At 38.9% G+C, this 23,404-nt stretch overlaps 2 protein-coding genes across 2 annotated transcripts; one reads left to right on the plus strand and one right to left on the minus strand.

The window, feature by feature from the left end:
- Positions 1-3,987: 3,987 nt before the first annotated feature.
- Positions 3,988-5,650, plus strand: Smp_139580 (hypothetical protein; the record flags this gene model as incomplete). Its single annotated transcript, XM_018790356.1, has 5 exons — positions 3,988-4,186; positions 4,809-4,888; positions 4,942-5,109; positions 5,145-5,366; positions 5,534-5,650. The coding sequence occupies 5 exons, from the start codon at positions 3,988-3,990 to the stop codon at positions 5,648-5,650; spliced, it is 786 nt and encodes a 261-aa protein (XP_018646363.1).
- A 2,008-nt stretch (positions 5,651-7,658) lies between these two features.
- On the minus strand, positions 7,659-7,904 carry Smp_139590 (hypothetical protein; the record flags this gene model as incomplete). The annotated part of the gene is made up of 1 exon (XM_018790357.1): positions 7,659-7,904. The coding sequence occupies one exon, from the start codon at positions 7,902-7,904 to the stop codon at positions 7,659-7,661; it is 246 nt and encodes an 81-aa protein (XP_018646364.1).
- Positions 7,905-23,404: the final 15,500 nt, after the last annotated feature.

Raw genomic sequence — 23,404 nt, forward strand, 5'->3', positions numbered from 1 at the left:
CGCTACAGAAATTCGACTGTTTTTACCTGAGAACTGTTCGGGAACATATTCTCCACATACTTGGAAATCCATTTTTGAAATTGATTCTCTGTAAGTTCCTCTTACTTCGAGAAGAAAACCATCCTCTCATAAAAAGAGTATGGATTAGAGCAACCAAAAAGATACTTGGAGTAAGGGATTAACATATACAAGCTCTCCTGGAAGTACCAAATTAGACGCCCGTGCAGTACGTATGGATAAAAATGAACGTGATCTTATTGCATGGAGGTACTCACAGTTTTCGTCATCCCAGAAGACCTTTTTGTGGTTTAGTACTAGCCTACACCGACAAGTAAATCATATAACCTTAGAACATGGGGGAATATATGCTTAAATATGTCATATGTTCTTTGTAATGTATATCTGGACACTGAAAAGCAGCTCCCAAAGGTGATTACACTTTTCCTTGTCTTCCTCAAACGGGGACTCGACATCTGCTTCGGTCACAACATCAGTATGTCTACCACATGTGTTTTTCTTTGTCTACTGAATAACATATTGGTGTTTTCAGTCTCAAGTTATTAAAATTAAGATATAAATGTAAGTGACTCCCTAGAATAAATCGCACGGTGGCCTTTTGATAATGATGCTGAACTTAGTTTTAACGGGCACTTAATTGGACGCTCACATGTCCAAGAAAAATCTCATACAGGTCTGGGGTAGATTTAAAGCATCAATCTTTTTATTAGGCCAAACCGGAATCGTGAGTTAAGTAAAGTTATGCAATGAGGAAAACGCCTATAAACATAACGGTCTCACTCTGTGCTGTACTAAAGAGCACACCCTATTGACACAAGAGACTTTGTAACAGGTGAAAGATTGTGTTCCTCAACTTCTTGTTCAGGTTTATAGAATTTGAGTTGATGGAGGCTGTTAAACTTATACCTTAATTTCTTCACTAGGCCGCAAGGTCAGGAAAAGCCTTTGATCGTTTGGACAGAGTTTGTTAAACAGCGAACTTCCTGTCAAGATTATTACATTATAGCTCAAGTACTTATTATACTACTGTCAGTGGGAAATAGACCGGATTAAGGCATGTTATGTGCATGATCGTGATGGCGCGCGCTGATTGGCTAATTCTAAACCAACCAGCCCTGGAAAATTATTGGAGAAAAATCTAGAAGCTTCTTATGCTCATACTATAAATATATGAATGTTTTTCTAACCATTGATTGCTGTTCACCTACCATTGTTATTTTGAATACAATTGCGTTCCTGTTCAGTGTGTTCTGATTTTGGGGTCTTGTCGAATGTCATTGGATAAGAATACTAAGCAATAGGAGTAGCTGGGTCGTTTATTAGCAAATAAAATTGTAAACTAACATCAATTGGAAGCGAAGGATTAATACTAATCAATGTTATTATTCCAAAATCAAGCTGTTACTACGTTGCATAATATATAAAAAAAGAGAAGAAGAACTAACAAAATATTTTGATGAATAGTCAGTAATATAGTAGTTATGTAAGAATCAAGAGACGAATGTAGAGAATAAGTAAAATACAAAAATACAAAAATGGAAGGAATAAGATGATTGTTTACCGAAATTCTGCTACAAACTCCGCTAAACCGATGGCCAAGGTTGCGAGAGTGGTTGTACAAACTTCTTTTGGATACAAAGGTTCGGTTTGTAAATAAGAATTGCGATGGCTTCAGCTATGTGTAATAGACGAGCTCGTAAACCATGTGGCAAATTTGATGGAATATGGTAGATAACTTCAAAAGCTTTATTCAGTTCAACCCGATGACCTGTGTCCACTAAGTGAGCGAGAATGGAACTCTTAATCACCTTTACCTGTCCTTTGCTCAACCACGGCGGATGGTGTTCTGTTATTCGTTGACGAACTTGCTGAATTGTACGCCCTATATAACTGGCTCCACAGGAGCAGTTGAATTGGTAAATACACACAGATGTGGCGAATTCAGGCAATCTGTCTTTATTAACAGTTCTTAACTTGGGGCGGTTGTAGAAGACGGTACTCAATCGGGCTGCATTAAATGCTTTCTGTACTGCCCTTCTTAACCTCTGTGTCAAGATTTCTTCCGTAGCATCATTTAAGAATTGTAACTTTAGGAACAATACCTTCTTCGGAACGGTAGGTACCCTTGTCCTTCTTTTCGTCTCCGTCATGTATTTTGTCGATGAATTTCATTGGGTACCCATTCCTACTAAGCAAGTTTCGAATATTAACCAATTCATCTAAAATAATGTCATCAGAGTAAATCATTCTAGCCCGATGAGTCAGGATTTTCATTAAGTTTCTTTTGTATTTCATTGGTACTGCACTATAGAAATGAGTGTAATGTCCAACTGTAGATTTTCTATGTAACCCTCTTTTTAATGTTCCATATACTCTTCTGGTTAGTTGGACATCTAGAAACGATATACTACCATTCTGTTCTTCTTCTAGTGTAAAAAAAAATTGATGGGTGGATGTTATTAAATACATTAAGGATGTTCTCCTTTTCATGTTCGTTTTCTAATACTATGAAGGTATCATCTATATAGCGACAATAAGATGTTAGATGGCTAATTTTGTCTTTGAGTGGACCATTTTCTAGTTTTGCCAGAAAAATGTCTGCCAGTAGAGGGCCTTTTTTATTTATCAAATGTCGAAATGGGAATTTTCACTTTATTAAAATACAATTGTAACAACTACCTTATTTATTGATACCTCCTATTATTCCATATTGAGTGTTAAAAGGTTTGTGTGCATAAAATAAGACCTCGTGCAGCCACGACATACCACCATCATGATAATGTTGTTTCATCTCTATATGGCGACAGATGAACACAGGTTCTACAAATGACGACTCCTTGTTTTGAAGACGAAAATATTATCTATGTATATGCCCAATAACAGCCTGTAGTGCCGTGCATCACTAATCGTTCACCTTGATAACTGTTATAATTCCAACCTTAACGATGCATAAAATCAGAAGGCAAAGAGAAGCAGCAACTTAAGTTTATTGCCAAATAACTCAGGCCAGAAAGCTAACAGCACCTGAGCGAATATCAACAAGCAAGCGAGCAGCAGGCGAGAAAGCGAGTAAGCGAGTAAGTAGCAAGCAATTACATAGGTAATTTATAGTCAAATTTAATAAGGACACAGCAAAGCAAAACAAAAGCTGATAATAGGATTTGCGCGCACACATATATGGGGAGGAGTATGAGTCATCGAATGATAGTTGAGCAATCAACATTTTGGTCAGGGTGTCATGTGCCCTAGTAGTCATAACAGTACAAAGAATATGTAAATTGTTATTATTAAAATGACTATGTCTGTTAAGTAAGTTAATAAAAAGGCCTAACCAAAATTATTCATAATCGAAATTGATTGTAGGCTGGTTGCTATAAGCTTAGTCCCCTGGCAAATCAAGGTTCAATAAATTTTAACATTTCCTGTATATCGCATTTTTAATATACAACCTATTTTTCCCATATTTATATTTCCTTAAGATATTCCTTAAGATATTAATTGCTAACGGGCCTAAGTAAGTGAACAGGTAAGCAAGATATTATTTCTATACCGTGATATAATAGACTCAATACAACGTGAAAACCAGAAAAATGACCAAAACTTGTCTCCTGTAGGGATAGACTCCCAGGACTCTGTCGTGGTTATTCTGACTTTAGGTTCAATCGGCCGAAACGCCACTTCACGAGGTCCAACATCAAATCTGAGGAACTCAACACCGGGATTTGTGCTATGTACTCCCTTCCTCAACCAACAAAGAAGTCCGCAAATTAATTTGAGTTCCTCTACATCATGACCGTAAATCATTTTCAGAAGCGAGACGACGGACCTCTTATATTTATCATACAGTCAAATGATCCAGAGGCTTTTCTAAGGAGAAAAACTAGGTGACGGGTCGTCATCCCAGTTCTTCTTTCACCTCCAAGTGTAACTTGACGACAGCACTGTTAGCAAAACAGTCCTAAAACAAGGATGGATATAAGCTCTCTCGTGCAACCTCCAACACCGTCTGTATACACAAGACGCAAACACCATTCTACCTTAATTAGGGCGTATTCGGACAGAATTATGGAGAGAGATCCCCCAACCGGATCACATACGATACACCGTATACGAGAAGAAAAATCATCCAACGATGAACTCATGAAAGAACTCGTCGCAAATATTAAAAGTCTGACAGAGGCCGTTGTCGGGATGCAGAGAGATCACAGAAACCACTAAAACGACTTAGGCCTAGCTCACACTACAGGTCACGACCATCCAGACAGTCTGGACAGTCATATTGAGTGTACTAGACCTTTGGTGCCAAATCAACCAGGTACGACTTTTTAAGTATGACCTTATTCTATATCAAGTCCACTCACCTATCCTACCCGAATAATCGCCATAACCCCCAAATTGTAGGTTCGCTATGATGTAATTACCTTATTTATAAGATCTTACGTGGAAGTCGCATAATTGTTTATACTAACTAGTCCTATCGTTACTGTCGGCAATATGTTTTTAACACTTCTGAAGGAATCATTTTGGCTGGGTGTATTATAATATATTAATTATGAGAAGGGAGAATGCCTACATGGCTTGGTCATGCAATGCAGATTGAGTCATCCCATGTTCACTATCTCTGACCTCCACATGTTAAATGTTGGGTGTGGATTTTATCGGTCGTCGTAAGTTCGGCCCCAAGGATCGTGTTTTGTTTTCCAAAAAACGTTGTCTGCCCCACAGGCATATCCAGAATATAAACTGATTAGGAAATGTACCGAAATATTTTATTAAAACTTCATTTGTAGACGTCACTTTCAGTTTAATTGGAGCACTGTCTTGGACAGTTGTCTTTGTCGTTTGGATTGTTACTTTCCTAAATTTCCGGGTTAGCTGGGGTGAATTGGGGGATCGTTTGTCGTTTAACATACCACCTGGTAGACTGTAATGAAAATATCACTGAGGGATAATGAATGCCCTCCCAACGGGTCTGTTTGGGAGGTTACAGACTTGCTAGCTGAGGATGCTGTCATCGGCGAAACCCCTTGTATTTACACTTCTTCATCTGGATCTCGGCATATCTTCATATCTACAAAGTCTGGATTTATGGTAATGTACAAATAAAGAAATTATGCCTTTTGTAGAGCCAGGTGCTTTACATAAGTCGTCACGTGGATCGTTTATTATATAAATATCATAGTTCATCTCAATTTGATCCCTCAAAACCATCTGAATTTTGGATTCACGGTATAGGACCGCTTAGTATTATGAGGACAGCTGAGCTGGCTCTACATTTAAGTCATCGGCTGTACCCTGGGCACCTCAAAATATCAACTTACACGAGTAGCTGTTCAACTAAGAAACATGTGAGTCGATATTTTCTGAAGTTTTTATCACCACTTAGTTTGTGAAGTACATTTTATTCTAAAATTTTCAGTCCAGAAGTAAAAGCACCGTGTTCAATGGATTTCCAAAACCAATAAAATCATACCAAACGTCTTTTAAGATATTTTTTATGCATCTTATTTTCCAGATTATATCTCAAGTAGAAAATGAAAAAAATTCAATACGAGAAGAATCGCGGACCAAAGGTGCTATTCATGTCCATATCCGCTTGGTCCCCACACGCAATGCTGAGACGATTCCATAAATTATAAGAATGCCTAGATAAAATGTGTCATTTCGTACCTCCACTTTATATTTTCATTATCCCAGTGGTACCTAAATGCTATAATGTATATTATGAGTCAAATAAATGGCAAATCTGACTCTCTGTTCTCATTTAACCTTAAATATTTGTTTGCTTGTTCACTGATTCTGATAATATTCTGGTTACGTAAAGCAAAACTTCTGATGACTTTGCGCCTTATTGTTTTATATTGTATCCTTATTGAGGCCCTTATATTCAACGGTCTACGTAACTACTTGTTATCCATAAACTTCTTTTTACTCTAACGAGGCAGGCTGACTTTGGTTCGTTTTTTACCCTGTCTTCAGTTGTTATATCTTGTGGCCGCTTATTAGAATACAGTGAACTATCGGTTAGATCAATGACACACGGAACCCGTACGAGCAGTCTAGAGCCTTTATCAATCCTGCTTCCTGCCTAGCCAAGCCAGTTAAGTCCAGAACACCAATCTCAGCCCCTTCAATATGAATCATTCATCTCAAACTTACTGGGTTTACGTACCAACCAGACAGATCACATCGTACCATAAAATAGAAAATAACATTTGTACAAGATTTAGCCAAAAGTGGCTGTAAATAGAGGGAACAGCAATTAATAGACTGGGTATAACTCAGGAATGGTAAATCGTGTAATAATAGTTCATAAGTCAAAACAAAGCTTATGATAAGAGGAACACGAATATAAATAGTTTAGTTATATAACGATTATACGATAAAAAATATATGCACAATATTGGTCCATAAATGGATCCTAAAAGGTTACCATTCATTATTCTTATCGGGACATAACAGATCGAAAGGGGCAGGTTGATGCCATATACCTTGAATTCTGAAGAGCTTTTGATCGAGTCAATCACCTATGTCTCATCAGTAAGCTCAAAATGCTAGGCACTAAGTCACTATCAATAGGTTGGTTTACGTAATGTTTAAGTAATAGACTTTTTAGGGTTAGGGTAAGCTTCGCTTTTTCTTAGGCTACAAAATTTCCTAGTGAAGTTATCCATGGTTCAGTTCTGGGACCTATTCTTAATTTATATAATTGACCTTCCAGGACAAGTGTCGTCTGATTTATTAGTTTTTTGCAACGGAAGAAACTAAGGAAATAGGAATAAAGGAAATACGGAAGACGTAAATATCTTAACGCAGAACAAGAATAAACAACTATGTATGTATAGCAAAACGAGTAATAAAAATAAAACAAAACAGAGTAAATTAATAAGTAAATAACTTGTTATTGCGGTAAGATATGACGTTAGAATAAGTGTTTGTTCGTGCATTCATAGTTTGGGTTGATGTTATGAAAGTCTCAATTAAGCGCAAAAGACAATCAATATGTATGAGCTGTATATGCATGGTGAAGATAAAACGAGTCTGATAAGTTGAATTCAGCGTAACACAAGTTATTGTCTTAATTCAAAATTTCGTAATCTTAAGAATAATATTTATTTAGAATGAAAAAAAGGAGAGAGAGAGAAAAGAAATGAACACATAGTGAAAGGGTCCAACCGTGATCATAATAGTGTAATGGTTATAGACTTTTGAGATAAACGAATAATTTAAAAAAAATAATAATAATAAATAAGGAAAATCAGAAAAAAATAAAAATGAATAAATAATAACAATAATAATAAACCTTTACTGCACTCAGATAAATACGTGTAGATTTATGTAACAGTATACAGAGTGAAACCGGGTTTTAGTATTGTATTTTTGTGGGTGTCTGTATATATAAATATATGTATTGCCATCAGCAAGAATTGAAAGATATATTTTCGTATTTTGTATTGCATTGAATCGTCTACTCCATTACTTAAAGTATCAGAATAATAAATTTACATTAAACGTTTTAGACGGTAACTCTTCTGTGTTTTCGACTAACTGCTGTTCACATAGATATTATTATATCGCCCGTAGGGATTGGTTCGTTGAATCGATGATGTGAGTTCGTCAACGGTCTTGATTTATTTAATTTATTTTCCCTTACACCTGTTACATATCCATGCTGACTGTGTATTACCTGGCTTAAACGAAGACATTTTAGCATCCTTATGCTCAGTTACTTGTTTCGCTGGGTCTGATCTTACGGTTTTCTTAGTCGTATTAGCCATCATGCTATCTTGAAGCCTACTACAGAAATATATCTCCTCTGCATAACGCTGAGCTGATTGCCTGCCCATCGTGTAATTGCTATGCGCTGATTTCTTTATCTGCCTCATATAAGACTAGAATGTTCAAGGGTAAAGAATTTAAAACTTCATGTGATTAACGTCATTAGTTAGGTGCTTCAACAAAGACACATTGTAAACTACGTTTCCCTGTCAATATCAACACTCATATTCCTTAAAAAAATTATATATATCAGTTCTGACCGATTCCTCTGAGCTCCCATGCAACCTTGGATGCGCTAACAGATAAGTCTTTAATGCCTAACACTTAAAATTAAGGTACGAGTGTTGTGGTAAATAATGTCGAAGAATTCCGGGGCCTTAGTAAAAAGGGAACAATCGACATTTTGTCGCTTTCCATACTGAGAAGAAGTCCAATGTCCTACATCTACGCTGAAATTCGGAAAGAGTACTTGATACATAACTTGATACTAAACAATTTATACCCATAAATACAGATTTTTCGTGTTTCTAAGTCTTTTGTGAGAAAAATCTATCCGTAGATTGATTAGTTTCTCCGTCAGATCTAAACATACCATGTGCATTGGATCCTGAAGGAAGGTTGAAATAATATTAATGCCAAGCGTTTCAAAATTGGAATGGGCTTGATGGTGAATGAGTTGAATCTGCTGACGAAAACTGTCATCAGTTCTCAATGTATATCCACCATTTGGAAACGTTATCGCCCCATCAAGTCATAGACCCACTACAACAAACCTAATGCAACCTACTTATTCATTACGATCAACAGTGTATCTAACATATGAAAAGGCAGACGCATTACATATTACTGTAACCATTCTAGTAGCTATGTGCGCATTGAAATTAACACTTAGCAGACTCATGTCCCTCAACTCTCTTAGTTCCGAAATAGTTTCCGCAGATATTTCGTTGAATTCTGACAGCTTAATGTTCCCTCCATAAATGCCTATCATGGACACGTCACTAAACCTAGATGCAACGATGCATCGTGATATGGGCCATGACCGATGACTAGAGTTCCTTAAAATAAAGCGTCCATTTGACGTATCAAAATCACAAGTACACAACCAAAGTTCAACACATCTTAGCAGATTGTTTTTCAATTCGATGTGGTAGCAGACCCCAGTTCCGATGAATTTCGGTTGGACGCTTGTGCACGTCCACAGAACACTTCTGATGCTGCTTGATAAGTCAAAAACAGGTTAGTCAGAGGGACTAATAGATTAATGCATTCGATAGTCACATGCTTTGCTAGGTTTGTATCCAAAACCAGTATGAAATTTCGCTCATCTAACATGTCTGTGTGAGATACCATAATAAACTTGAGTATGAATCATACTAGGACAACTTAGTAATCTATCGGAATCCTCTATATCCCGGAAATTGTTCACACCTACTGTCTAACAAATAATACATGCCATTCTAGCACCTCGAAAAAAGGTTTTCTGGGATTTGTATAGTCTTTATTTCCAAGTCTGATATGTTGATTCCAGGAACTAGTCAGTTATGCTGCTGATCATGAAGTCTGTCACTAAAATAACATAAGGAAGCTCGTGTTTGCAATTCCAGCATAATCTCTCTGAATCGGTTGTTGTGACAAATGATTTCACGAAATATTTTCCTTTTACTACATTTGAAGTTTTTACACTCAGCCTTGATTTGAGAGTTTTTGAGAATTTCATTCGAGAACAAACATGGTTTATTCGGAAATGCCAAATTCTTTAGTGAGATATGAGCATCCTTTCCGGCGAATGTAAGGAAATGAGCCAGGATTCAACCATCTATAAAGTTTTTTCCTGGCCATGCATCAGATCTCAAACTTTTCCATGTACCCCTCAAAGACTCCAGCACTTAAATGTATATCCAATTATCTAACCACAGGACCTTACTAGCAACGCCAATATTAATATTCTGACCAGAAATATTTAGGAATGTCGCCAGTTGTTATATCTATTGATTGCGTGTGTGTGCCCAATTTTTATATCGATTGCGTGCGTTCTTGTCTAGTTGATAACTATGACGTGATAAGACTACCAATTGGAGAGCAGTGAAATTAATTGATCGCTCAATGATATACAAAATCGTATGAGCAGTCTTGAGTACTTATCAGTCCTGCTTCCTGCCTAGCCCAGCCAGTTAAGTCCAGAACATCAATAACAGCCTCTGCAATATGAATCATTATTCACAAACATACTGCGTTTATATATCAAACAGACTGACTACATCGTACCATAAAATAGGAAACAACATTTGTACAATATTTGGCCAAATGTGGCTGTGAATATGGGGAACAGTAATCAATTGACTGGGTATAACTCAGGAATGGTAAATCGTATAATAATAGTCTATGGATCAAAATAAAGCTTATAATAAGAGGGATATGAATATGAATGGTTTAGTTACTTAACAATTATACAATAGGAAATATACATATCATATTGGTCCATAAATAGTTCTCAAAGTTACCATTCATAAATCGCCACGGGATACCAGAGGTAGTTCTACAAGATATGTACCCGTCCGAGTCCCAGAAGGCTGTCCTTTCTGACGGAAAATGAACGGCTGGGCGTGGACGAGGGATATAAAGAAAAAAGCTACAAGCAGCACCAATTTAATTGATAAGCCTTAGGTAGACTCCTATTCTGCGTCACAGAACACACCACTAAAGCCTGAAAGTAAGACAGCTTCCTTAAATATCTGGCCACGTGTTTCTCACATATAGATACTTTCACAAGTCCATTTTTTTAATTTTGTGTTGACATGCTATTATTTCCATTAATTCCATAGCCCATCCGGGAGCGTTTATGAAAACTTTACGGCCCATCACTTCACAAGGTACAACAAAGTACAGTCAGAGACATTGTGGTGGCTGGCAATATGCCTTGAAATGAATGAACACTATTCATATATCAGTTCCCGAACTGTTAAATTCTAACTGCTGATTACTAATTAACAAGTTGGACTGTTTCCAATTCTTACTAAGCCAAAACATGTATTGTAATTTTGACCTAATCACAATTCAAGTATCTCTGTTGATTGATTTACAATACGGTTACTAAGTACCACAGCAACATCACAGTGTAAATGGCTAGGATCGATCAAGCAATAAGAAAAGGTGTAGCGGTGGGCAGCTGTCAGTCCACTTTTGTATGTTTCAAGCTTTCAAATGGCTTTATCGACCGCTTATCCTTAAGATGCCAACCAAAATATTTGAATAAATACAATCACGTTTGTTACCAACGTCTGTGTAACTACAGGCTGCATATCATCTGGATCATCTGTTCTGGCTGATAAATTCACTGAATTTACAGTTGCTGTCTTCATTAGTTCACTTTCAATTCTATCTAATGATATTGATTTATGTGAATGTAGCTTTTATCATCATTGTCACCAGAATGTAGTAGATTTTCCTACTCATGTGGATGCCCGGTTATTGATGTCAAGACATATGTGACTCATAAACATGTTCCGCCGTCTAGTTCTGATCACTGTATAATTCTTGTCGTCCGTCAAGTATGTTGGCAAGCTTGGAAAGAGTACGCTCACGCATCGGACAAAGAAAGTTGAATTCGGGAATAGCTCTGAAGCAAATAACCAACATTTGAAAAACATATTTCGTACGACGACTTATTGGAAAACACCGTTGACATTATCACTTGTTATCTTAAATTCTGTTTTGATATATTTTGTCCCACTGAAACCATTTTTCCAAGCTTTGACCGACTTACATCTCCACAACTAAGACGTCCATGAAAAGTAAAAGAAGGAACGTACGAAGAGAAAAACTTCATTGAAGTTCAGAAGCTAAATGGTCTAATGAACCTAGAGATTAGACTTCTGAACTCAACATTTACACAGATCTTGTAAACAAACTTTTCACATGGAAACTATTTAGGAAACCTACATGTGAAAGACAAATTGGAAGCGATAACCAGCTGAATGTTTGTGACTTGGATAAGTCATTTGTACGTCAGTCATTTGATGTCATGCTTCTTATATCCACATGTTTAAAGAATAGTTGTGTTGCGATTCTCACGGCAACTGCAGTCTGGAAATGTCTCCAGTCACTTAACTTGTCCAAATTTTTAGGACCTGATGAAATCCCAATCCTCCTTTTTAAGAAATGTGCTGACGTTCCGTATCATCCGTTCACGAGCATGATTAATATATCCTTCTCAACTAACCTCGTACTGAAATGTGGATAAAGATAAGAATAATCCCAACACCTGGGAAACTATCTCGCGACAAGAATTTGAAATTCAGATCCATAGCAATAACCTCAAGACAATGTATATTTGTTGATACTTCACTTCAGCATGCGGCAAAAAAACATATTGACCCGCATCTGTTCGTTTGCAAATGAGAAAGAAGCACCTTAGATGCTGCTGTTGTTCATCTTGAATAAGAGTAAGAAGTATGTTCGATGCACTTTTATGAACTATACTTTTTTCTTTGACCGCATATCAAGACGACTTCTACTTAACAGTTTATTCAGCGTCAATACTGACACCTGGATGACCAACTGACTATGTTTCTGTTTTCTAGAAGGGAGCTGTGCGCTTTATTTGGGGTAAAGTGTTCAACGTCACTACTGTCTCATAGCGTACCACAAGGATATGTTCCTTTCCCCCTTCTTATCTCCATGATCTGCCATCTTCAGTAAAAACACCTTCGTCAAATACGTGGACGATTTTATTATACGTATGCCGGTTCCTACGTATTTGCATTTTTTTGAAATAAATGAGTTCTTGCCTCGTATCGGTGATCTGTTGTTAATGGTCTCACATTTGATTCTTCTTGATTTCGAAATGTTACTTTTAGTCTGAGACATGAACAACATTTAAACACCCTGTCGAAATCCCATAAAGCATGTACTATTGGAGATTCTTTGACACATACAGTGTCAAAAGTCATTTATCTTGGTGTAAATTTTTCTTTTTATCTCTTTTAGTCTTCCCATGTTTTATTGTTATCGATGAAGGTTTTTCCTCTGACTTACTAAATAAAGAGGCTGCATGATTTTGGAACTACTAAACAATTACCCTTACGATTTGACAATTCTTACATATTCCCTATTATTCTCCACTGTTCACTATTATTCTTTCCCGGGTTTTTGAGAGAAGACAATTGTATTGTGGAGAGAGTCGAAGGCAGTTAACAGGGTGTGTGTCTTGTACTTCTTGAGGTCACCATCAGTATGGTTGTGGGTAGACATCTGAGGTCTTGCGTACCCTTGAAAGGCGTTAACTATCCACTTCGTGCATATCTTTGTCCCTACATATTCTATGAGAGAACGAAACGTCAATACGTTAGAATCCATGCTTATAGGCAGGGGTATAAGATCTCTATAACGCCTTATCTAGTAAATATATTAGATAATGAATAGGTTACTAGAGTTGACCCATTTAGTAACCTGTATTCTGAAACATGTTTCGTATCTAAAAAGGTTGTACAGACCCAAAGCATCTTTAAAAAACATTTCATTTAATTCCATGCAGTTTACCTACTAAAATTAAGTGTATATGTATGAACTTGTTAGTTTCTTTCACTTTTTTCGCGAAAGGAACTTGTTGAAATAACTTGTACTGCGAATTCGATATCGTACGAAGAATAAAATACTGAATAAAGCCATTTATAATAACGATTCCAGAGTCATGAGTAAGAGCGTGATCTCATTGACCAATATTATAATTTTCTACAATCAGTCGACCGTGATCCAAAAATCAGACACGCGCATGATTTCGAAAGAGTCGGAGCATTTGTTCGTGAAGTTTATGAGGCAAAGTAAGAGTTCCAACGAAAATGTTGAACCCTGACCATATGGACTCCTCAAAGCAATCCTAAACCCTATGAATCTAAGAGATCTTTTTCTAAATGTCGCTCGAAGTCACGATAATACCGACATCCGAGCTAGATCAGATATATCTCTAGAAGGTAGAATTAGAAATTAATCGCAAAATTGATGAATAAAATTTCCGCTTGGTGGATTTGTAGTGACGTTGGGCCCTGACCGCACAATTTTTGGAGCGGAGCATATAATTACTGAAAAGAACTATATCGAGCAATCGACAAGAAGAGAATGCTGACTGTGGGGAACGCGAGAACATTAATTTAATTCAATCGGATGGCATGGCTCAGCTTTTTGGGTGTGGTCATTATGATGCAACTTATCTCTCTTATTCATATTAAATATATTGTTCTATCTTCAGCCCAAATGTGTTCCCCATAATATATTGGTGATTGTTAAGATAGAATGAGCTAGCGTACACAATGTTGTGACGTCCACGTAAGACCTTATAGATCATGAAATCTCATCATGACAAATTCATAATCTTAGGGTTAGGTCTGTTATTGGAACAGTACGAATAACATAGTAGACAATAATTCTACAGGTATTCTGGTAATCAGGTCGTGGTAGAGAATGCTGCTGAGGACTGTATGGGTTGGTCGTTCTCTTTAGAAGTTTTATATGCAAGTGCTCTTAGTCAAGAAAAGGAATTCTATGAACTAGGAGCATTAGTGGACGGTTTAAAGCCGCGCATCGTAGCTGTGATAGAAATTTGATTAGTTTTTGACATCAACATCACTACAAAACTATTCGGACAGAACATGCAAGAAGTGATGAGAGTAGATGCAGGGAAGAGTGGGGTCATAACATACATAGCTAATAATATAAATACCCGTTCCTTTATTTATGGGGCCTATGATAAAACTCGTGAAGCTATTAGCCATGAGCTCACTTTCGAACGTTGTATATTTATACTCGGTGTCATCTATCGTAGCCCAATCTTTAAAGCTGATGATTTTATTTTTGGGTACATTCAGATGTGGAGTAAAATTAATAGATGCCCGAATTTAGATTTTAATGCACCTGATATTAGTTGAACAGAGGTAGCCACCGTTAATTCTGTGAACTTCGATAGAAGGTTCTTAGTGGCGGTAATGTAGCATGCATTAGTACAGCACGCATCTGAACCCACACGTTTCGGTCTAAAGTAGGGATCTTTGTTAGATTTAGTAGTCATTCATGAAACCGAGAATACTGTCGGTGTAAATATTCTTCCACCTTTACCTAATAGTGATCATGCTGTTTTGTTATTCACGTTTAGAGCTTGTGACATAATATACGATCATATTAAAGGCATCCCAAATGTCTGAAGAGCAAACATACCAGTTATTTAGGAGTGCTCTGCAACAATAGATTGATCAGTAAATAACAGACCATAAATTGAAGAAGTATGATCCATATATAAAGGTAAGCTTTGTTTAGTTATGTTCGCGCTTTTACTATGCTTAGTACCTTGTAGATCAAATGACTGTTTACCAGGGACAACCAGAGAGCTCGAGAAACTTACCGGATTTAAGGAAAAGCACTGAAGTATATTTATCTCTATGGGTTCTGAACAGTACAGATTCAATTATTGTCAGACCGGAAACACTCGCAAAGCATTGATAAGTAAGGCTGGACAATCGCGTGAAAAATAATTGGTTGGTGTTTGTGAAAGTAGTCTGAAAAGGTCCCTATCCTATATAAAGAGTTACACCCAGAGAAGGGGCGGAATTCCACCACTTATCGTGCAAGAAATTTTTCTGATATTAGCAAAAAATGGTGTTTCGAGAGATGAAGCTTTATCAGGACATTTTAGTAAAATGTTTTCTACCGACAGTAGCAAATGACCAACAGTTAGTCGCGACAATGGAAGCTCACCAGTGGACTCTGTGGTTATTGCAAAAGGAACTGTCCTACGATTACTTTAGCATCTCGAAGCCCAGTGGTCCTGGCGACATTCACCCTAGGATTATGAAAGCTCTGTCGGCTGTAACTGTTGAACTTATTGCCATACTATGTGATGTCGTTGCGGCAGCCCGGAATGCCAAGAGACTGGAAAGATGCAATCATATGTCCGGTGTATTCAGCGGGGAGCAGAAACTTAGTAACCGTCAACCTGTAAGTCTAACCAATGTACCTAACAAACTAATGGAAAAGATTCTTCGGATGGTTATTCTAGACTATATGAATGGGGGAAAATCTCTTATCCAGGGAACAGCACGGCTTTAGGAAAGGCCCACCATGCTTGGCAAATCTGCTTATTTCAAGAAAGTATTGGGCTGCAGCGAAAGAAAGAAATATTCCTGTGGACGTATTTTTCACAGATTCACGCCCTAAACTAAAATTGAAAAGTTTTTGGATCCATGATGTGATCGTAGACTGGATAAGTGACTTTCTCAATGATAGGAGACAACGGGAACGGGGAAATGCGGCTCTGTTGTTATGGTGATCCGTAGAATGTGAAGCTCCTCGATCCTCTTCTATATTGATTCATGTAAATGACTTACCAAGTGTGGAAAAGCCATCTATTCCGGTCTTAGCAGATGGAATAAAAGTCAAGAGACATGTACACAATATTTCGGACAGAAAAATAATGCCGGCTGACTAGAATTCACTGGTTGTGAAGTGTGTGGTGCTGCAATTTAATAACTGCGACAAATCATATCGCTACACAATATTCAGAGTTGTGTTCCCTGGAGCTGTGAACTATAAAGGTCTAGGAGTTACAGAAAGCAGCTACCATAGAACTGTGGGTAACTACAAAACTACCGCTGTCAAAGGCATGAAAATCGAACTGGATATTTGTAAATCTTTTCAACACTTGGATGAAGAAATGTTAAGGGTATTTAACCCGACCTTCGTGAAGCCGTGTATGAAATATAAGTCGTAGGGTACCAACACTCTTATTTTTTTCAACTAGAGATACTTCTAGAGAGGAGTTGCCTACGTTGTAACTGTATTCTGCAACACGTCGCAGATGAACTGCCATACACTTTGAAGTGTTAGACGTCAGTCCACTACCGTCTGCCCAACTTTGAAGTCGAGTCAGATCCTCCTGAAGTGCCAGTTTATCCTCTTGGTTGCGTATCTCTCTCCACAGTTTCACATCATCAGCAAAAGTAATAAGCTAGACGATACTTGTTGTGGAAGATCGTGTATATAAATCAAGAGAATAGGTCTTAGTACTGAACCCTAGGGGACCCCACTAGGAAATTCCTTAGCCTGAGAGAGAGTAAAGTTAACCCTGACCTTAAAATGTTGATCTTTTAGATATGAAGTGAGTCAATCAAGTAAACGTGATTTGATACCCAATCGTCTAAGCTTATCGATAAGACATATGTGGTCGGCCCTATCAAAAGCTTTTGAGAAGTCTAGGTAAATGACGTGAAACTTCCTCTTGTGATCAAGGATCATTGTCCATCTGTCCACCACCGTCAGCAGGTTGGTTATACAAGAGTGATTTTTTCCGAAACCGTGCTGTTGGGGTGAAAAGAAGTTCATGGATAATAAGTAGTTGTGTATATCATCGTATATCAAGGAGTCCATAATTTTAGACGGTTTAGAGAGAAGGGCCACTGGTCGGTAGCTTGAAGGTTCTCTGCGTCGACCTCCCTTGAAAACTGTTGTGATGTGAGATAGCTTCCGAATTTCCGGTAATGTGGCTCGGCTTGTCTAGTGTGAGAACGCTACGCTAAGCAGTGTTGCCAGGATTGAAGTTGCTTCTCTCAGGATAGTAGAACGAACCATATACGGACCGGGAGAAGTGTCTTTTCTTAGGTTCTGAAGTTTACGGAACACCAGGTCAGCACTCAGGTTCACTTCGTGAAGTCCTATGAAGTTGCAGATGAAGCTTTCGTCAGTATAGTTGATGTGGGTCGGTTGAAATGTTCGACAGCATTGTTCAGTCAAAAGGTTAGCGGCATCCTCATCGTTGTTGTTCGGGCCATTAGGACCTAGCAGGCGAGAAAATCCAGTTTTGCCTTGTCGAAGAGAAACTGAACGACGGAATAAGCTTTCGGGATCGGAGACAAATTTATCGATAAGCTTTATCTTGTATTGAGGCTCGTCTTCTCTTATTGCCTTTGTGCATATGTTCTTTATTTGTTTGAATTGCCTGAACGCGCCGTTGTTATCGGTTCGTATATATTCAGCCCAGCTGTACCTTTTGCGGCTTAGCAAAAGAAGAGTGCGGTTCTTGATGACTGTAGGTTGTTTGTAGAGTTTGGGGAACGTTCAAGGAACTGAATGCTTAGTAGCACATAGGAGCGTGTGCAGTAAGAAATCCCAATGAGAATCCACACCAAGTTGAGTGTGAACATCCCAATCCACCTGTAGTAGATAGTCCTGTGAAGCTGAAGCTTTCAATAGTTTGAAATTCCAGAGCATATTGTTGGTGGGATATCCTAGCTCCGTTTTGCTGACAAAACTGAAGGATATAATTGCGTGATCGCTTTTCCCTAGGGGAGCCAGAATTAAGAGGTTGCTGACTAAGAATTCTTCATTTGTGAATACCCAGTCTAAGCGCGACGGTATTTGGTTGTTTCTCCAATTAGTTTCCGACTTCATATTTTCGAATGATCCCAGATTTTCAATGAGGTTGAAGAACCGAACTTCAGTAGAGTTTTCACCTCCAATGTACGTATGTTCCGCGAAATCGACTCTAGGAAGATTGAAGTCCCCTAGAATCGGGATATGAGAAAATCCAAGACGCGTAGAGCGGGATAATCCTTCCAGCATACGATTTTCGTACCAGATGTCAGCAGTGGTCTTCCTGTAGATAACTCCATCCAGACACCTCGAGGTGGTAGACAATCTTACTGAGCACCACCAGTCGTTGTGAAACAAAGATATCATGGGTATTGCTAGCTTCTGGTCCGCCAACTGAGATGATATTCAAGTTTCAGATATTCCCATCAGATGAGCATTATTAACACTGCTACGTTTATGTAGCTCATCCATTTTGTTTGGCAAACACGCGGCGTTCATCTATGAGCAGTTTATGCTTTCAATTTGAAACGCGTGAGCTTCCCCGTCCTGATTCACTGTATGAGCCTTAAGTGAATGGAGAGGTAGCCTATCTGTACACGGTTTTCCGAGTTGGTAGCCCCTGTTCTTTCTACGTTTTTTCTACGATCAAGACAGTTCACAAGTGGAATGGTCAGCTCCAACTTGCTTTTGTGCTTGATCCTGGCATCATGTGGCCTATCCTGGTGCATATGGATTCCAGTCGGCAACCGGCGTCTGTTGGTATGAAATACTTTCCAGAGTTTTAACCGCCATATGAAAGGATTGGAAGGTTATCTTTATCAGCCAGGGTCTAGAAACACCGACCTTCTTGGTTAGTTCCAACACTTGTAGAGTTAATATATTTTTGAGCTCCAAGGACTGCTTGACGAATTTCTATTGCCGAATATCAGTTTGCGTGGTCAGGGTCTATGTTTTCTGTCAAACCTTGCATAATGATATTTCTTCCGCGGAAAAACATCTCATGAGATTCTTAGGGATGTTCCGGATGAGATTGCACTCAGAATACGGTATATAAGGCAGTATTTTAAATTCCTATCTAATTTCAGTAAGTGTCTAGCTTGTGGCGGACCAAAAAGTATATTAACTCAAAATAGCAATGAAGTTATTACGTCCAGACGTTAATATAATAGTATACGAATTGTAAGTTACGAACACAAATAAAAGTTAAATGACGTTATTTAAATCAGCTGGTTGGTGCATGTTCTGTTGCGTTTAGTACAAGAATCCACAATTATAGATAATTAATAACACCGCTGAGGTTGATATGGCTTCAGTAATATAACTAAATGCACAAAATAATGGAAATGTTACAACAGTCTATAAATGTAGATGATAGTTATTTCATAGTCCAATAATCATAACCACAGGCGATTGAGAGCCAGGCGTGTGTGTAACAGTGTATTTACGAGCGGTTAACAGTGTCATGCTATGTGGGATTCAAAAACGAGAGTGAGTGTTCAAGGTCATACACTTGAACAACATGTACAATCATTTTGTGATAAATGTACAGATTGTGAAAATTGACAACATAAATGGAAATAATATCAAAAGCTATTTACAAAATAGGTTTTTCATGCCTATCTCCACAAGCCAGCAGGACGTTCTCTACGTCGGAAGCATTCTTGAGTGTTACACGAAGTAGCCTTGGGTGATTTTGATGCTCAGGGTCCTTTCCCCAAGTGACCCATGTGACCGTCAAAAGCTCTATTCCAGGAAGTTCAAGCTTCATGTTTAATTCTCTCCAGAGCATCCAGTCATTTTTGTCCTGCAAACGGAGTAGAAGGTCAGGGTTGTCTTTAGGGTTCATGATTATGAGAAAGTCATCACGAACCGTTATTGATTTTCTAGGTGTTTCAGTGAGTCCAGGTTCGGCACCTTGTTGTTTGTAGGTCGAAGCTCATTCATCGAGCTTTGAATTACTGCAATTCTCTACCAGAATACGTAATATCATCACCTTCTCTTGGTACATTCAAAGCGCAGTTAGATCTCCGCTATGTTGCAAATCACAAGGGTCAATATATGTCGGTAGATCTCCTAACCTTGCTATTGAAGACTAAATAATGAATTAGTATTTGCCACAAGAACTACAAAAATATGCCAAGGCTTGAACGAAAATTTAGCAATGAAAGATGCTCTCTTAAATCTGCAAATTCTCCAAGGGAAAACGAAAGGACAGGGAACAAACAAAATCGTTCAAAAAAGTATTTAATTGATATATCTAGCGCACTTTTCGAACGGGAAGTTTAGTCCTAACGTGATTTACATTTCTCAAACTTTTGCTGTGTTCTTACGCAACAAAAGTACCATTTCCGATCTAAAGAATCTATTCTGAGCTATACGTTCGGTAGATTACTTTTTTTTGTGTTTCACTCAAATTAATAGTTAACTGTGGTTTCGTCTCAGCTCACCATCGGTTTTTTTTATAGTTTTCACGTAAAGGCTAGCTTTAGCTTATTGTTAACTGTTTTTATACATTTTTGCCAGTTTTTGTTTACTGCGTGTTTTTTTTAACGGTCCTAAACTTACTGCTTGTATTTTTAAGACAGTCTAAATCACTAGCCATGAAAAATTCATGCAAAAGACCTGGTTGCCGTTTTGCCGTTACATCTGGCATGCAATGTGACAACTGCAAAGGTTGGTTCCACGAGGCATGTACAGATCTAACAGCAGCAGCCTATAGCAGACTCAGCAAGTCTGATCGTAGGTGGGTATGTGTTACCTGCAACACTGATACGGTAGTTATGTTGGGTACCATCATTACTTTACTAACAGGTCTGAGAGATAAGTTGTCTAAGAATTTGGTAAATGATAGCATCATGACGGGTAACAAAGCTGGAACGCATAGGGCAAACAAGGAAAAGGATACTGACAGATCGGTTATCGAAGGTGCTGTTAACAGCACGAGTGATGATGTGCTGAAACTCAGCACTATCTTAACATCGACTGTTATCGACTCCCTAAGTAAACTTGGGTCCCCCAGGGAGGAGTCCTTGAATGAGACGGTGGTTCCCAAAAATCCTGTAGGTGGTTGGACTCACGTTAACAGGAGTAATAAAGCCCAAGCGTCCCCGCCGAAACTGAACGTCCCAAGTACCGTGCGGAAATCAATTGATGCTTTGGCCACACAGTCTACACCCAAGACTGTCCGCCCGGTCATCACTGAGCCCAGGAATCGAAAACGCGTCTCGACATCCAAACAACAAGATACCAAACCTAGACGCCCTGGAAAACCTGGGAAATCAATTACGGTTCGTGACGACTCTGTCATAATCATGAACCTTATTGACAACCCCGACCTTCCTCTCAGTTTGCAGGACAAAAATGATAGGATGCTCTGGGGAGAATTAAACAAGAGGCTTGAACTCCCTAGATTAGAGCCTTTGACCGTCACACGGCTCACTCGGGGGAAGGACTCTAACCACCTAAACCACCCGAGGCTGCTTCGTGTTACACTTAAGAATGCCTCCGACGTAGAGGACGTCCTGCTAGCCAGTCACTTACTGAAGTCCGATGGGAACGTAAGAATACTGCCCGACATACCGTATTCTGAACGAAATCTCATCCGGAACATCCCTAAGGAATCTCGCGAGGCGTTTTTCCGTGGACGAAATATCATTGTGCAAGGTGTACCGGAAAATATGGACCCAACTCAAGCAAACTCTGATATTCGGGAATTGAAATTCATTAAGCATTCCTTAAAACTCAAGGACATATTGACCCAACAGGTAATGCGACTAGCCAAGAGAGACGGAGACTCTAGGCCCCGGCTGTTGAAGATAACCTTCCCCTCCTCCCACATGGCGGCTGCAACTCTGGAAGCATTTCGTGCCAATAGACGACGGTTGCCAACTGGCATCCATATGCATCCGGATAGGCCCCACGACAGCAGGATCAAGCACAAACGAAAGCTGGAGCTGACAATTCCACTCGTGGACTGTCTTGATCATAAAAAAACGTGTAAAGGACAGGGACTACCAACTCGGTAAACATCGTATAGGTAGGCTACCTGTCCACTCACGCAAGGCTCATATAGACAAACAGGAAGAAGCTCACGCATTCCAAATTGAAAGCATAAACTGCCTATACACAAACGCCGCGAGCTTGCCAAACAAAATGGACGAGCTACGTGAACTTAGCAACGCTAATGATGCCCATCTGATAGAAATATCCGAAACTTGGATAACGTCTCAGTTTACGGACCAGGAGTTAGCAATAACTGGGATGTCTTTATTTCGCAACGACAGGAAAACAGGAATGGGGGGTGGGGTAGCACTATACATACGGTCATGCCTGGATGCGCACCAACTTCACAACCAAGAGTTTCTCAATCTTGATGAGTCAGTATGGTGCTCAGTAAGATTGTCTACCACCTCGAGGTGTCTAGTTGGGGTCATTTACAGGAAGCCCACTGCCGACATCGAGTATGACAAACGTCTGCTGGAAGGATTAGCTCGCTCTACGCGTCTCGGATTCTCTCATATCCTGATTCTAGGGGACTTCAATCTTCCTAGAATCAACTTCGTGGAACATACATACATTGGTGGTGCCAACTCTACTGAAGCTCTGTTCTTCAACCTTATCGGTGACCTGGGATTATTCGAAAATGTGAAGTCGGCAACCCGTTGGAGAAACAGTCAGACGCCGTCGCGCTTAGACTGGGTATTCACAAATGAAGAATTCCTAGTTGACGACCTCTCAATCCTGGCTCCCCTGGGGAAAAGTGATCATGCCGTCTTATCATTCAGCTTTGTCAGCAAAACGGAGCTACGATATCCTACTAGCAACAAGCACTGGAACTTCAAACGGTTGAATGTGTTAGCTTCACAGGACTATCTACTACAGGTGGATTGGGATGTTCACACTCAACTTGAAGTGGATGCCCATTGGGATTTTTTACTGCACACGATCCTATGTGCTACTGAGCATTCAGTTCCTAAAATGGTCCCAAAAAGCTACAAACAACCTCCAATCATCAAGAACCGCACTCGTCGTTTGCTAAGCCGCAAAAGGCACTGTTGGGCGGAATATAAACGAACTGATAACAACGGCGCGTTCAGGCAATTCAAACAAATAAAGAACATATGCACAAAGGCAATAAGAGAAGACAGGCTTCAGTTCCAGACCAAGCTTATCGATAAATTTGTCTCCAATCCGAAGAGCTTATTCAGTTACGCAGCTTCTCTTCGACAAGGCAAAACTGGAGTTTCCCAAC

Source organism: Schistosoma mansoni (genome assembly GCF_000237925.1).
Source record: "Schistosoma mansoni, WGS project CABG00000000 data, supercontig 0125, strain Puerto Rico, whole genome shotgun sequence".
Classification (NCBI taxonomy): domain Eukaryota; kingdom Metazoa; phylum Platyhelminthes; class Trematoda; order Strigeidida; family Schistosomatidae; genus Schistosoma; species Schistosoma mansoni.